The sequence below is a fragment of the Carettochelys insculpta genome, chromosome 1 (genome assembly GCF_033958435.1).
Source record: "Carettochelys insculpta isolate YL-2023 chromosome 1, ASM3395843v1, whole genome shotgun sequence".
Classification (NCBI taxonomy): Eukaryota; Metazoa; Chordata; order Testudines; family Carettochelyidae; genus Carettochelys; species Carettochelys insculpta.
In genome coordinates, this window is record NC_134137.1 from 105,563,809 (window position 1) to 105,581,166 (window position 17,358).

The window sequence follows — 17,358 nt, forward strand, 5'->3', positions numbered from 1 at the left end:
CAGCATGGACCCCACAGTCCTGGCTGGCCCCTGGGAGCAATGCTGGCACCCAGGCAATATGGCTCCCATGCCCTGAACTGGCCTTGGGGAGCAGCTGCCACCCACCCCACATCCTTTCCTGACGGCCCAATTCTCTATCTGTCCTGAGTCCTTCTATGTCTCCAAGTCCTGCCCTGACTCTTACACCCTAACCTCCACCCCTGAGCCCTCCCACACCCTGCCCTGGCTCCTGCACCCCCACATTCCCAGCCCCTTCCCTGAGCCCCCCCATAGCTCTAAGTCCCCTACCCTGAAAGACCCAAGAAATGCTGGGTAAATATTCTAGTTGACTATATATTTGAGAGAGTTTTTCTGTCTAAGAACGCCTCCTAAATGGTCAGAGATAGGACACCAAATTCGGTAGGCAGCTTCCAGTTATAACTTAAAGCATGGTCAGGGTTTGGCTGTGCCAGGAAATTGGGATTGTGCTTGTAATGGAATCACTTCTCATAAAACCAAACAGAAGAGAGCCAGACTCATCAAGCAGGTGAAAGGGGCTGGTTGAAGGTGTTCCACCACCAGGCACCCTTCAGAGAGGATGGGCTGAAGCTACCTCCTCCCGATTTATACAGGGGACGTGGAGGGCTGTTCCCCTTTGTCAAGGAGCAAGAGGAAAGTGTCCAGTTTGCTCCAATCCTCGCTCTGGCCGAGGAGCACAAGGGGCACTCCAATCTGTACCTGCCCCAGCTGGAGGACATGCACCTTTCACCCAGGCCCGCCAACTGGAGCTGCAGCAGCCAGAGACAGGCACTTCTCAGCTGTCCCGAAGCTTCTGGGGTAGTCCTCTCTCCCCAGGACAGCCTGCATATTGAATTACTCAGCCCCACCAGAGCCTCCCTGAAGCATTCACCCCACCAATTTGTACGGGTACATTGCTGATCCAAGCAACACTGGGTAAATCTTCTAGTCCTACACATACTCTCATAGCTCAGTGGTTTGAGCATTGGCCTGCTTAACCCAGAGTTGTGAGCTCAGTCCATTGAGTGATCTGGGTCAAATAGATTAAAAAAAAATAAGTCAGAAATGGTGCTTGGTCCTGCTGTGAGTGCAGGGGAGTGGACTTAATGACCTTCTGAGGTTCCTTCAGATAGATGTATTCCCTCTTTTTAATGTGCTCCTGTAATTTTTTTCATCTTTTAGTCCTACCACATGCACATTAGTAGCACAATTATGCACAAAAATGTATTAATAGAGTTTGATGCAAAATGAAACTAACTAACATGACAAAGCTTTTCAGTTCAGCCTTGCAGCTGGCTCTAAAGGCGAAACATATCTGTGAAGGAACATAAGGCTATTCCCTATTACTCCTGATGATAATTTTATTCTCCTATTGCAAACAGGAGATTAAAAAAAATTGTCACCAGTTTAAGAAGAGCCCCAGGTGGAATATAGTGGATTACTAATTTTGACAGGTAAGGAAGATAAAACTCTTTAGTTCCATAAGAATGTGACACAAACCCTTAAAGGGAAGGTAACTGAGGAAATAATGAGTTCCAAGCACGCTGGCTTTTCTCCTGCTAGAAATAGGCATGGTCTCCTGATGCTATGATCCTATACATTTTAGCTGCATCTGCATGCGTACAAAACATCGAAATAAGCAGCCCTTTTACGAAAGAGTGGGATGAGCGTCCACGCATGTAACACTGCCTTTCGAAAGGAAATCAAAAGAACGGGGCACAGATGTCGGAATCTGAACCTCGATCCCAGATCAGGAAGATCGTCCCCTTTCGAAATACTAAATCGAAAGAGTACATGTGTGGACGCTCCACAGTCTGCTTTTTCGAAATATGGCTCCACCATGGCGCCAGTCAGCTAGAGCGTGGGGCCGCTCCAGCCGGCAGCAGAGGGGCTCTACGGTCCCTGCGTTTCTGTTGCCTTAAAGCTGCACATATGCAGGAAAGCCATGGCAGGAAGCTGAGAGCGTGCTAGGAGCAGCCTCTGCACGGGCTCCAGCCCCACGCTCCAGTGCTGGAGCATGGCCAGCAGCCAGCCCCCGTTCGAGTCCCATGCCCCCCCAACCCCGAGCCCCTGAAGGGCTCCCAAGGCTCCCAGGAGGAGAAAACTAAAAGGGCCCCCTCCTGGATGGAGCAGGAGCTGCGGGACCTCCTTGGCCTGTGGAAGGAGGCGGCGGTCCTGCATGAGATGGGGGTCAAGTGGCACAATGCTGCTGCCTTCGGCCACCTGGTGCAGGACCTCCAGACCAGAGGCCACCCGGAATGTACTGCAGAGCAGGTACTCTCCAAGGTAAAGGAGCTGCGGCAAGGCTATGCCTGGGCCAGGGACCAGGCCAGCTGCTCAGCGGCAGCTTCAGCCACATGCCCCTTCTTCTGGGTGCTCCAGGGCATCCTGGGTCCCTGGGACAGCTCCCCACCCCTGTCTTTCCTGGACACCTTGGACAAGGAGCTGCAGCTGGAAGAGAAAGAGCAGCCTGGATGGGGGACCCAGGAGGGCGAAGGGACCACAGAGTGGTCGAGTGAGGAGGAGGACCTCACCATCGTCCTCCCCTCCCACTCCTCCAGCTGGGCGACCGGGAGCCGGACAATCCCAGACATCGTCAAGGGACCCTCCAGTACGTACAGGGAGGGGCGCATATCTGCTCCATAGGGTGGGGGTGATGCAATAGCTGGTCACCCACACACAGGACCGGTGGTCCCAGGCCGCACACAGGCCACCCCCCACATGGGATGCGGGACCCCGCTTTGGCCCACCAGTGATGCCCAGCACCCGCCTTCGTGGATCACGCCGCAAGCTGCACAGGGGTGGTGGCCAGTCGGTGCCGGACAGCAGCTGGGGCCTGCACACTGCAGGCTGGGAAGGGCCACCTGCATGACAGACCCCTCGATGCACCCCCAGGCTGGGAGGCCCAGCAAGTGGGGGTGGGTCGGTGCCCCTTGGGGGGGTCAGTGTCCTGCAGGGGCCCCATGCGGTGGGCTCAGGTGGGTGGGCCACAGCCAGGTTGCTTCCGTCTGGGGCATATTAGTGACCTGCTCTCCTCCTCTCCACATAGCCACACCATCCATGGGCCGGGAGAACCCTACACCATCCCTCATCCTGAGAGCACCCCCCGCAGCCCTCGGAGGTGCCCAGACGCCACCCCACACAACGTGCCGTCTGGGCCACGGCCGGAGGGCCTCCCGCCTGGCCAAGGACCCAGCCAGCCAGGACCAGGCCAAGGGGGCCGAACAGCACCTGCAGCTCGCCCAGGCCGAGAAGGAGTGGCAGAGGGAAGCCTGGGAGAGGCTGTTGACTGTACTTGAGGGCATTGGTCACACCCTCCGGGACCATGCAGCCAACCTTGCCCGCCTCCTGGCCCCCTCGGCAGCTCCCCCGCTGAGCCCACACCCTCTGCCCCCGCTGAGCCTGCCTCCCCCACTGAGTCCACCTCCCGCTGCCCCCACTGAGCCTGCACACTCCACCTCCGCTGAACCCGCACCCCCCACCCCCACCAAGCCCACACCCTCCGCCCCCACCAGGCCCACTCTCCGGCATTACCTGCTGGTGCTACTCGCACCCTCTCCTCCCTGCCAGAGACCCCACACCCAGGGAGGCAGGGGATCCAGGGGCCAACGGGGCTCGCGGCCCACCACCCCTGCCCCAGAAGGAGCACCCTGCCCTCCTCCAAGTTAGGTTCCCCCCATTCCCAAAAGTTTGGTTCCCCCCGCCCCCCCCCAAGTTAGCTTCCCACCCCCTGTACATAGTTAACAAGAATAGTGTAGATAAATGTTTATTTTAATGTTCACCACTCCATGCTGTGCTCCTCAGGGGGGTGGTGGGTGGTGGATGTGTGGGTGCGGTGCTGGTGGGGGTGGCAGGGACGGTGGGTGGCAGATGTACGTGGAATAGGGGTGTGCATGCAGGTCAGAGGTGGCCATCTGCAAATGCCTGCCTGAGGGCTTCCTTGATGTGGTGGCTGTCCTGGTGGGCCTGGCAGATGGGAGCAGTGCCTGGCTCATCATAGTTAGCGCCAGCCAGAGGGCCCCACCCAGGACATAGGCATCCCCCTTTTCCTCCACATTGTGAGGATGCAACAGGTGCCCACCACCTGGGGTATGTCGAGGATCCCGACCTCCAGCCACATGTGGAGGCACCTCCACTGCCCCTTTAGGCGCCCGAAGGCCCACTCCATGATGTTGCGGGCGTGGTTGAGGCGCTGACTCAACGCCTCCCGGGTGGGGTCGAGGTGTCCCGTGTACGGCCTCCTGAGCTACGGGTGCAGGGGGTACGCCGCATCTGACACCATGCAGAGCGGCATGGGGACGTCCTCCGTCACCGGGATCTCCTGCTGGGAGATGAACGTGCCGGCCCCCATGCGCCGGCAGAGGCCGGAGTTCCAGAAGACCCGGGCATCGTGGGTGCGGCCAGCTGAGCCCACATAGATGTCGGTGAACCAGCCCCTCGCATCCACCAGGGCCTGGAGCACCACCTAGTGGTAGCCCTTCCTGTTGACGTACCGGCCGGCGCTGTGTGTCGGGGAGCAGATGGGGATGTACGTGCCATCCAAAGCGCTGATGCAGTTCAGAAAGCCCAGGTCCTGGAAACCAGCAACAGTGTTGTCCAGATGCCCCAGGCAGATGACCCTATGGAGCAGCATCACGTTGATGGCACTGATGACCTGCAGGAGGGGGAGAGGGACATGTGCTCTAGTGCAGGTGGCAGGCCATCTCCCCACCGCCTCGGGCCCATTCTGCCCCCTCCCATCCAGCCCCCGCCCCCACTCCCATCTGGCCCCTGCCCCATCCAGCCGCCTGCCCCCCTCCCATCTGGCCCTTTGAAGCGGTGGGTTCCCCTCACCCCAGCCCCCCACCCACCCATGGGGGACGCGTGACCCAGCCCCACCTTACCTCCATAAGTACTGCTCTGATGGTGGCCTTGCCCACCCCAAACTGCTGTCCCATGGAGCAGTAGGAGTCCGGGGTGGCCAGCTTCCAGATGGTGATCGTGACCTGCTTCTCCAGGGTGAGGGCTGGCCACATGCAGGTGTCCTGGTGCCGGAGTGCGGGGGCGAGCCAGTGGCAGATCTCCTTGAAGGTCTGCCTCGACATGTGGAAGGTCCACAGCCACCTTTCCTCACCCACTCCCCCAGCACCAGGCGCTCCCACCAGTTGGTGCTGCTGGGGTGGGTCCAGAGGCGTCGGGGGCAATCTCATCCAGGGGGACCGCCCAGCTACCCAATGAGATCAGGTGCAGCTGCAGCGATGGTGCACAGCACTGCCAGTAGGGTTTCCATAATGAGGGTGTCTTCCTGTGGGAGCTGTCGCTGTGCCTCCTTTGTGGGCATGGGTGGGCTCTGCCAGGTTGGGAAAGGCTGGGCAGCACTCGGCTTTTGCAGAGGGGAGGGTGGAGGGAGGGGCCCTTTAAAGTGGGCGCCTGGCTAAGGCCCTGGAAAGGCTTGTCGGCCATGGGACCCCATCCGCGGCATTTCTTGCCTCCCTTCTTTCGAAAGAGGGCTTGGAGCCGCGTGGACGCTCTCCTTCAAAAGACCTGCGGCGGCACTTCGAAAGAGCGCATCAAAATGCCGATCTGATAATGGCGTCGGGTGCTCCCTTTTGACGGCCACTATTTCAGTCACTGAACTTTAATTTTCGCCCTTTCGAAAGGGTGCTCACATGTAGACTCAGCTTTTCTGTTCTCCTTTACTGTTGCTTAAAAAAGATGGGTCAGTGAGTACACTTAACGTTTATCTGCTGCTCTGATAATTTCTACAGTGTTACTGGTATTCCCAACTATATACATTTTTCTGAAGTTGATAGACTCTATCAGGATAGAAAAAATTTTTAAAATGTACTATTCCACCTTGGTTTCAGAAGAAAAAATAGGTCTTATATAATGCCTGTTTCGAAAACCTTGATATTAATACATTCATCACTCGTTAAATGAGTACTTTACTTACGAGGACTTGCTAAAATGAGGGACACATATACCTACCTTTGTTCACTAGATGAGTGACCTCCCCTCCACTAATACAAGCCTTACCCCACTACCCACAGTCCCAACCCATGGCAGCCTTAACTCCCCCACCTGCCCCACAGCCCCAACTCGCTGCAGCCTGAAACCCTGCTGGCCTCACAGATCCAACCTGCTGCAGCCTTAACCCCGCAACCCGCTGCCCCATGGACCCAATCTGCAGTAGCCTGAACCCTCCCCCCACCTGCCCCACGGACCCAACCCACCACAGCCTTAACATCCTGCCCTCCCCATGGACCCATCCCACCACAGCCTTGACCCCCTCCACGCCCCACAGACACCACCCGCCCCCTGGTTTTAACCCTCCCTCCTGCTCATGGCCCCAAACTGTCCCCAGACTGTAACCCTCTCCAACCCCTCCCACCCCCCGCATCACAATGTTCACTCACCTTTCAAAAGCAGCGCTACATGCTGCACTCCTTCGCCAAATTAGGAGCACTTAGAAGGAATCAGAGACTTTTACATGTATTTTAATGGGAATTTAGTGTTCCTCTTACGAGTTTTCGCCATGAGCAGAAAGTTAGGAAACAATTGTGCTCATATAGCAAGGGATGAGTATATTTCCATAATGTAGTTATTTTAATACATTTGGTGATTTTGAATGATGAAAATATTAAATTTAGTAAAGTGACACTGCACTGTTATTTGTTTTACTATTCTGACATGAACAATACAAGCACAAAGCAAGAGGAACTTTATATCTACCTTAAATGTAGGAGAAAGATAATTTTTCAGAAACCAAAATTTAACTGGTGTCTTGGTATGACGCAGAACAGAAAGCATCATAACTCTGTGGAGAGATAAGTCTATTATAAACAAATCAATGTATTCATGAAGTCATATTTCAACCATAACATCAAAAGGGTTTTATAGTTTTAAGTCTCATTATACATTAGAAAAAAAAACTTGCAGCAAACTTGTTTTTATTTATGATTCTTGCTAATACCATTTTAAGCAAGGTTTAACTTCTATGATCATAAACTGCATTCTGGTATAGGTCTTTCTAGAATGCTTTTTAGACTGTTAAGAAAAACCACGCTGGCCAAACTTTACTTAAGCCACATTAAAAGGACCAGTGTTTAACTAAACATGGGTCTATTAAGAGGCTCTATTCTAAAGTACACACACATGTGATTGAAATGGGGCTGCTTTATAACAATTCATTCATAAACATTCTGTTAACTTGGTTATTGGGACATTTACCCTATAACTATACTGTAAAAACAAACAAACAGGAAGGAGACAGAATGGCTCAAGATTAGCCATTTTTGACCTTTGATCTTTCACTTTGATCTCAGTTGTTGAACCCAGAATAAATTTAATCCTTCCCACATACATTTTTTTCCTATGCCATGATATTACTTATACTATTTTCTTGAAAGGAAGAACCATACTTCCCAAAAACTGTTTTACTTTTTGATGAACTTTTAAAACACTCCCATTATATTCCTAAAGTTCTCCTTTTTGCTTAAATTACCTTAAAAAGCGTTCATATAAATGACCTGATGCAACCGAAAAAATATTTAGAACATCTTTTTTCTTCTCTTTTTCTTCTGCTTGAGTGTCTCCTGAAACACTTAAAAATAAATATCTGTTACAGGCTCTGTAACTAGTCAGAAAGACAAAGGCTGTGTCTACACATGCCCCGCCTTTTTGGAAGGAGCATATAAATGACATGGATCGGAACTGTTTAATGAGGCACTGATATGAATATTCAGTGTCTCATTAGCATAATGGCCACCTGTTGCACTTCAAAAGTACTGCTCTCAAAACACAAACTGGACATGTAGACAAGGGTGCTTCGAAATAAGCCTTGGACTTCGAAATTCCCTTATTCCCAAAAGAAATTTGGAGTAAGAGAATTTCAAAGTCTGGGGCTTATTTAGAAGCACCTGCACCTACACAGCCAGTTTGCATTTCAAAAGCAGCACTTTCAAAGCACGACTGGCCACCATTATGATAGTGAGGTGCTGAATATTTACAACAGCACCTCATTAAACAGTTCTGATCCTTTTCATTTACGCTTCCCTACCGAAAGGGAGGGGCACGTGTAGACACGGCCAAATAGCCCACAAAGCCACACAGAGTCAAAGAGCCACACAAAGAACTGCATTAATAGCAGGGTTATAAATTGACAGAATGGTAAGCAATGATTACTATACAAGTTCAGCTCTGCTCTCATCTTTTGCATTTGCACTGCAATACAGTCTTTAAAATTACATGTCAGCGTAACTATTTTTTCACAACACCCAGTGAATTTTCTTTTCAATGCACAGTGAATGAGACAGAGTGAGTGTGCATGAGTGTAAGACTTGTTTTTATAAACATTGCTCAGGAAGTGGATCACAGGATCTTACACTAACCACCATCCATCTAGTCTCCTGGAAGCTCAAATGTGCTCTTGATTAAGCCTTTTAAATTTTTAACGTATTGCTATATTACAAGTAGAAATTAGACTATGTGCCAAGGCGTAATGAGGCAGAGTGGCTGCCGACAAACTCAGAGGTGGAGGAACCTCTCCCATAGCCCTGGTAGGTGGAGGTAAGCCCAACTCTGCCTTCCTGCCGGAAGCCGGAGCAGGAGGAACAGGAAATATAAAAGGCAGGCCCAGGTGTTCAGTTGAAGCCCAGTCGATGGAGGAGCCAGACACCTTTTCTGAGCTCCTGAAGTGGAAACAAGGAACCAAGGACTGGCCAGGCCTGCCAGGATCATTGATGAACCCAGATCCAGAGTAGGTGGAAGCCCTGATGGAGTCTCCATTTCCCAATGACCCCGAGGACCTATTACCAAGTCAGGTATATCCAGAATGGAAGTTAGGAAGTAGTTTAGGAGTAGCTGACTCTGGTCTGGCTGAAATAGTGCCTGTGAACGAGTCAGCGCAGTGGTCAGAATCCCCACTGATCCAGAGTCAGATTGCTCCGCCACTGTTAGGGCCCTGGGCTGGGGCACAATGGAGCAGGTGGGTCTGCATACCCCACTGCCAAAGCAGTCTTGCTCCTTTTCCTAGGCAAAAATGCTTGCACTTGTCAGTTCTTCATAGAGCTAGAAGACCTGAACTGTTTTCTGCGCCATCCTGAATTAGGGCCTGGTCTTACTGACTGTCTAAAGGTTCAACCCAAATCTAGGCCTGAGCTCCTAAACTAACCGCCCCCACCCAGAGCCTGGACTGACTGTTCAGGCTGAGCAGAGGTTCCAGCTCCCCTGTCCTGACCTTGTGTTTGTGGGCTGGTCCCTGGCCAGAGGACTGTAGTCAGAACATCAGTCACCTGTCTGATTCCATGTGTTAAGCCCCCAAGTGTGCAGTGAGGTGGTGCAGCTGCTCTGAGGTGGAGCCACATTCCAACCAGACCGCACCAGCATAAGACACAAATCTACAGAATCCCTGTTTCATTCTCTACAATACAATACCCACTATGCACCATATACTTGTACACTGAATCATGAAGACAGGAATGGGGATATCCTGCAGAAAATATGGGGCTATAATCACATACTATGGCCCCTTTATGTCTCGAGAGATGGTGGTTAGCAGCAGCAGCAGTGAGGACACATGGGCAGTATTTGAGTCTGCAGCTTCTCTCGTGGCTTATCTGTCCAATATTGCATTTGCATGGTCAATTGTAATAACTGTATGTCAGTCTATTTCCGAATTCCTGAGTCTGAGAGTTTTTCCTTCTAAAACAAAGTTCTTTTGTGTGGCTTGCATGTATATTATTGAAGGGTGATGTGCCCTACCGTAGCAATTGTCACCAGGTATTTCGTTCTGATGATGTAGATTCCCAGGATGTTGAATCAATGTTGAATTTTTTCATGGCATTTTTGCATGTATCCTTGAATCTTAGCTTTTGGTCTTCCTCTTGTTCTCAACCCACATGATAGTTCACTGAAGATTTCTTTGGGAAGATGTTGGAGTTTAAGAGGGAGAGCAAGAGATCCTGCCGCAGCAGAAGCTACCAGGTGAGAGCGCTGGCTTTTGGGGTGAGTGAGTGTGCTTAACTGTTTGAATCTGTTTGAATTTGAACTGCCATTTTGATTTCAGGTGGGTCAGTTTCAGTTTCAGTTTCTGTGGCAGCTGGGACTGCCTGCCTGACCTTTGTTCCCTTGATTGGCCTTCCCCTGTGTGACTCACAGGCGGAGGGTCTGACCCAGGCCAGAAGGTTTTAAAAGCCAGAGGCAAGGGCGACCAGGGGAGTGAAGCGGACAGGGAGCTGCAGACAGGGGAGTTGGACAGAGGGAGGCCTACGATGGTTAGGAAGACCCACAACACCTGCCACCACTACTGCTGCCTCCTCCACCTGTGCCTGTAGCCAGACAGACTGCCTGACTATGGATGCCTCTACCCAGATCCTGGTGTGGCTTTGCAGGGACTGTAGCTTGCAATTCCCACTCACTGATATCCACGCTGGGGGGGGACCATCCAGTGTGAAAGGTGCCTGCTGGTGGAATCTCTCAGGCAGCGGGTATTAGAGCTACAGGAGGAGGTAGCCAGGTTGAGGAGTATCCCACTCCGTGAGCAGTTCCTGGATAGTATTCATGTGGAGACAGCGGAGGTAACTGTCCCAGCACACAGCACAGCTGATAAACCACTGCTGGAGGAGGAGACAGATCAGGGTGGACACTGGCAGCTTGTTACTTCAGGCAGCAGGCAATGTTCCACCCCTGCTCAGAACCCTCCCACTGTGGTACTAGGAAACCGTTATGCTGTACTTGATACAGGAGACAAAGGATCGCCCCGTACAGCAGAGGAGAAGCCTCGCACCCCCAAGGCTGGGAAGTCTGCTGCCACCACTGCGAGGAGGAAACGTAGAGTAGTGGTGGTTGGGGACTCTCTTCTGAGGGGGACGGAGGCGCCCATCTGTCGCCCTGACATTTCATCTCAGGAGGTGTGCTGCCTGCCTGGGGCCCGTATCCGAGACGTTACAGAGGCATTGTCGAGGATTATCAGGCCCTCTGACTACTATCCCATGCTTCTCATCCATGTGGGCACTAATGATACCGTGAGGTATGATGCTGAGCAGGTCAAGAGTGACTTCAGGGCTCTGGGGACGTGGGTGAAGGAGTCTGGGGTGCAGGTGGTATTCTCTTCAATCCTGCCTGTCAGGGGTAGGGGCCCAGGCAGAGACAGGTGCATCCTAGAGGTGAATGCCTGGCTTCGAAGATGGTGTCACCAGGAAGGCTTTGGCTTCCTTGACCACGGGATGCTATTCCAGGAAGGACTGCAAGGCAGAGATGGCGTTCACCTTTCAAGGAGGGGAAAGACCATATTTGGACACAGACTGGCTAACCTAGTGAGGAGGGCTTTAAACTAGGTTCGACGGGGGCAGGGGAGCAAAGCCCACAGGTAAGTGGAGAACATGGAAACCTGGGTGGTAGGTCAGAAATGGGAGGCAGCATGGGCAACAATGTCAGAGTAAAAAGAGTGTCAGGGCAAAACAGGGAGGCAAGATCAAATCAATATCTTAGATGCCTGTATACAAATGCAAGAAGTATGTGTAATAAGCAGGAAGAACTGAAATGCTAATAAATAAATATAACTATGACATCGTTGGCATCATGGAAACTTGGTGGGATAATACACATGATTGGAATGTGGGTATTGAAGGGTACAGCCTGCTTAGGAAGGACAGACAGGGAAGAAAGGGGGGAGGTGTTGCCTTATATATTAAAAATGTACACACTTGGACTGAGCTGGAGATGGACGTAGGAGATGGACGTGTTGAGAGTCTCTGGGTTAGACTAAGAGGGGCAAAAAACAAGGGTGATGTCCTGCTAGGCGTCTACTACAGGCCGCCTAGCCAGGTGGAAGAGGCGGATGAGGCTTTTTTTAAACAACTAACAAAGTCAAGCAGGGCCCCAGATTTGGTGGTGATGGGGGACTTCAGCTATCCAGATATATGTTGGGAAACTAATACAGCGAGGCACAGACTATCCAGTAAGTTCTTGGATTGTATTGGAGAAAATTTTTTATTCCAAAAGGTTGAAAAAGCTACTGGTGGGAAGCTGTTTTAGATTTGATTTTGACAAATCGGGAGGAATTGGTAGAGAACTTGAAGGCGGAAGGCAGCTTGGGTGAAAGTGATCATGAAATCACAGAGTTCACAATCCTAAGGAAGGGTAGAACAGAAAACAGCAAAATAGAGATAATGGATTTCAGGAGGGCAGATTTCGGTAAACTCAGAGAGCTGGTAGGTAAGGTCCCATGGGAAGCACAACTGAGGGGAAAAACAGCTGAAGAGAGTTGGAAGTTTTTCAAAGGGACATTATTAAGGGCCCAAAAGCAAGCTATCCTGCTGTGTAGGAAAGATAGAAAATATGAAAAAAGACAACCTTGGCTTAACCAGGAGATCTTGCATGATCTCAAATTAAAAAAGGAATTGTATAAAAAATGGAAACAAGGAAAAATTACAAAGGATGAATATAGGCAAACAACACAAGAATGCAGGAGAAAGATTAGAAAGGCTAAGGCACAAAATGAGCTCAAACTAGCTACAGGCATAAAGGGAAACAAAAAGGCTTTTTATAAATATATTACAAACAAGAGGAAGACCAGGGACAGGGTAGGGCCATTGCTCAGTGAGGAGGGAGAAACAGTAACAGGGAACTTGGAAATGGCAGAGATGCTTAATGACTTCTTTGTTTCGGTCTTCACTGAGAAGTCTGATGAAGGAATGCCCAACATAGTGAATGCTAGTGGGAAAGGGGTAGGGTTAGAAGTTGAAAAGAAAAAAGAACAAAGTTAAAAATCACTTAGAAAAATTAGATGTCTGCAAGTCACCAGGGCCTGATGAAATGCACCCTAGAATACTCAAGGAGCTGATAGAGGAGGTATCTGAGCCCTTATCTATCATCTTTGGAAAATCATGGGATACAGGAGAGATTCCAGAAGACTGGAAAAGGGCAAATATAGTCCCCATGTATAAAAAGGGGAATAAGAATAACCCAGGAAACTACAGGCCAGTCAGCTTAATTTCTGTGCCAGGAAAGAAAATGGAGCAGGTCATTAAAGAAATCATCTGCAAGCACTTGGAAGGTGGTAAGGTGATAGGGAACAGCCAGCACGCATTTGTAAAGAACAAATCATGTCAAACCAATCTGATAGCTTTCTTTGATAGGATAACAAGCCTTGGGGATAGGGGAAAAGCGGTAGATGTGGTATACCTAGACTTTAGTACAGCATTTGATACGGTCTCACATGATATTTTTATCAAAAAACTAGGCAAATACAATTTAGATGAGGCTACTATAAGGTGGGTGCATAACTTGCTGGATAACCATACTCAGAGAGTAGTTCTTAATGGTTCTCAATCCTGCTGGAAAAGTATAACAAGTGGGGTTCCGCAGGGGTCTGTTTTAGGACCGGTTCTGTTCAATATCTTCATCAACGATTTAGATATTGGCATAGAAAGTATGCTTATTACGTTTGCAGATAATACCAAGCTGGGAGGGGTTACAACTGCTTTGGAGGACAAGGTCATAATTCAAAATGATCTGGATAAATGGTCTGAGGCAAACAGGATGAAGTTTAATAAGGACAAATGCAAAGTGCTCCACTTGGGAAGGAACAATCAGTTTCACATATATAGAATGGGGAGAGACTGTCTAGGAATGACTACAGCAGAAAGGGATCTAGGGGTTATAGTGGACCACAAGCTAAATATGAGTCAACAGTGTGATGCTGTTGCAAAAAAAGCAAACATGATTCTAGGATGCATTAATAGGTGTGTTGTGAACAAGACACAAGAAGTCATTCTTCCGCTCTACTCTGCGCTGGTTAGGCCTCAGCTGGAGTATTGTGTCAAGTTCTGGGCACTGCAGTTCAAAAAAGATGTGGAGAAACTAGAGAGGGTCCAGAAAAGAGCGATAAGAATGATTAAAGGTCTAGAGAATGCGACCTATGAAAAAAGGTTGAAAGAATTGGGCTTGTTTAGTTTGGAAAGGAGAAGATTGAGGGGAGACATGATAGCGGTTTTCAGGTATCTAAAAGGGAGTCATAAGGAGGAAGGAGAGAACTTGTTCTTCTTGGCCTCTGAGGATAGAACAAGAGGCAACGGGCTTAAACTGCAGCAACGGAGGTTTAGGTTGGACATTAGGAAAAAGTTCCTGACTGTCAGGGCGGTCAAACAGTGGAATAAATTGCCAAGGCAGGTTGTAGAATCTCCATCGCTGGATATATTTAAGAACAGGTTAGATAGATGTCTGTCAGGGATGGTTTAGATTGTACTTGGTCCTGCCATTGGGGCAGTGGGCTGGACTCGATGGCCTCTCGAGGTCCCTTCCAGTCCTAGTGTTCTATGGTTCTATGATTCTCACACGACCAAGCCATCGTAGTCTTCTGCTGTTGAGGATCACTGTGTGGCTGGGTATGCTGGATCTTGACAGCACATCCGCATTTGAAACTTTATCTTGCCAGTTGATAGTCATAATTCTGTGGAGGTAGCGAAGATGGAAGCTGTTCAATTTTTTCTCCTGGTTCAAGTAGGTGGTTAATGCCTCAGAACCATATAGCAGGATATTCAATACACATGCCAGATAGATTAGTAATTTTGTTTTCACTGTCAGCTTAGGATGGTTCCGTGCTTGTTTCATGAGTCTGCTAAAAATAGTAGCTGCCTTCCCAATTCTGATGTTCAGTTCTTCATCTATGGATAGGTTTGTGGTGACAGAAGATTCAAGGCTGCGTCTACACATGCCCCCTCACTCTGGAGAGGGCACATTAATGAGGCAGTTTGGAAGATTCTAATGAGGCGCTGACGTGACTATGCACTGTCTCATTAGCATAATGACGGCCATGTGCAATTCAAAAGCATCGCTTTCGGAACGCATGCCATCCATGTAGACAGGGGTCTTTTGAAAGGACCCCATGACTTCAAAAGCCCATTCTTCCTAAAACCAAATAGGAAATCCCCCCACTGTAGAAGGCATGTGGACCCATCAGAAAGGGTTCAGCAGAAGGCAAATAAAATGATTAAGGGGCTGGAGCACATGACCTATGAGGAGAGGTTGAGAGATCTGGGCTTATTTAGTCTGCAGAAGAGAAGACTGAGGGGCAATTTTATAGCAGCCTTCAACTTTGTGAAAGGAGGCTCGCAAGAGGATGGAGAGACTATTCTCAATGATGACAGGTGACAGAACAAGGAGCAATGGTTTGAAGTTACAGAGGGAGATGGGTAGGTTGGATATTAGGAAAAACTATTTCACCGGGCGGGTGGTAAAGCACTGGAATGTGTTAGCGAGAGAGGTGGTGGAATCTCCATGCCTAGTCATGGCTGGGATGATTTAGTTTAGGTTGATCCTGGTTTAGGTAGGGGGCTGGACTAGATGACCTCCTGAGGTCCCTTCCAGCCCTAGAAGTCTATGATTCTATGAAATCATAAACTCCTCATAAACAGCTCACTAGGGCTACGTCTACACGTGAAGCCTACATCGAAATAGCTTATTTCGATGTAGCGACATCGAAATAGGCTATTTCGATGAATAACGTCTACACGTCCTCCAGGGCTGGCAACGTCGATGTTCAACTTCGACGTTGCACAGCACCACATCAAAATAGGCGCAGCGAGGGAACGTCTACACGCCAAAGTAGCACACATCGAAATAGGGATGCCAGGCACAGCTGCAGACAGGGTCACAGGGCGGACTAGCGCTTCCGGGGCAACAGCTAGCCGCTCCCTTAAAGGGCCCCTCCCAGACACACTCAGCCTGCACAGCATGCGGTCTGAGGAGCCATAGGCACACAGACCCCGGGCGACGCAGTCATGGACCCCCAGCAGCAGCAGCAACAGCCGCCAGAGGTCCACACAGCCCTCCCGGCAGGAGCAGGGCTTGCCCTGCTCCATGCCATGCGGGAGGCAGCTCAGCACCTCCTTGCTACACCGGAGGAGGAGCTGCCCCCAGGGCAGCAGGGCTCAACCCCCAACCCTGCAGCACCCCGCCCGCCCCCCACCTCACACGCCGGCGGCTGTGGAGCTACCCCACCAGCACCGACTGGTGGGAGCGGCTGGTGCTTGGGGAGTGGGACGACGACCGCTGGCTCAGGAACTTCAGAATGAGCTGGCAGACATTTATGGAGCTGTGCCAGTGGCTCACCCCCGCACTCAGGCACCAGGACACCGCCATGCGGCGTGCCCTCACAGTAGAGAAACGGGTCGGCATCGCTGTCTGGAAGCTGGCCACTCCCGACAGCTACCGATCCGTGGGACAGCAGTTTGGTGTCGGCAAGGCCACCGTCGGGGCTGTCCTCATGGAGGTAAGAGAACCCACGGGGGGAGGGCAGGGCAGGGGAGGGGGGCCCGGGCAGAGGAGGGTGGGGGAGGCCAGGCAGGGCAGGGCAGGGCAGGGCAGGGCCACGCACACCCTGCTCACCCCTCATTGGTGCTGTCCCATGTGCTTTCTCTGCAGGTTGTGCGTGCCATCAACACCATGCTCCTGCAGAGGCTCGTGAGGCTGGGGGACCCAGATGCCACCATCGCGGCCTTTGCCACCCTGGGCTTCCCCAACTGCTTCGGGGCTCTGGATGGGACTCACATCCCCATCCGCGCCCCGCAACACAGTGGAGGACGATACCTGAATCGCAAGGGCTACCATTCTGTGGTCCTCCAGGCCTTGGTGGACAGCCGGGGACGTTTCCAGGACGTTTATGTGGGCTGGCCTGGCAGCACCCACGACGCCCAGGTTTTCCGGAACTCGGGCCTGTGCCGCCGGCTTGAGGCGGGGACCTACATCCCCCAGCGGGAGATCCCTCTGGGGGACACCACCATGCCCCTCTGCGTCATCGCAGATGCGGCGTACCCCCTCCGGCCCTGGCTCATGCACCCGTACACGGGCCATCTCTCCGCTAGCCAGGAGCGCTTCAACGAGCGCCTGAACCACACGCGCCAGGTGGTGGAGCGCTCATTTGGCCGCCTGAAAGGACACTGGAGATGTCTCCTGACCCGCCTGGATGTGGGCCCCAACAACATCCCCCTGATTGTGGGTGCCTGCTGCGCCCTGCACAATTTGGTGGAGAGCAAGGGGGAGGCCTTTTTCCAGGGCTGGGCTGTGGAGGCCGGCAGGGCCAACGTGCAGCCACCCGCTGCCCCCAGTCGGCAGGTGGACCCCAAAGGGACCCGGGTCCGGGAGGCCCTGCGGGCCCACTTCGATGATGAGGCCGCGGGGTGAACTCTGCCAGGCCCCCCACTGCCCGCCCCTTCCTCCACCACACTCCTGCCCCAACGCCCACACCATGGAGCACCCAACCGCACCCCCCTCCCACTTTTCCTGGACAAATGACAGCACGCACTTGTGGCTGAACTTACACTTCTTTTTCTTTGAGAACTTTTTTTTTTAACTATAAGTATATAAAACAAGAACAAACTA

General features: G+C 51.3%; 1 protein-coding gene across 2 annotated transcripts in view; it reads right to left on the minus strand.

Moving 5' to 3' along the window:
* UGGT2 (UDP-glucose glycoprotein glucosyltransferase 2) overlaps window positions 1-17,358 on the minus strand; it is a 222,270-nt gene that overhangs the window by 38,341 nt on the left and 166,571 nt on the right. For both annotated transcript variants that reach the window (XM_074989263.1, XM_074989273.1), the window contains 2 exons: window positions 7,481-7,579; window positions 6,709-6,793 (listed from right to left, as the gene is read on the minus strand). In XM_074989263.1, coding sequence (XP_074845364.1) covers window positions 6,709-6,793; window positions 7,481-7,579 — 184 coding nt within the window. The remainder of the gene's footprint in view (window positions 1-6,708; window positions 6,794-7,480; window positions 7,580-17,358) is intronic.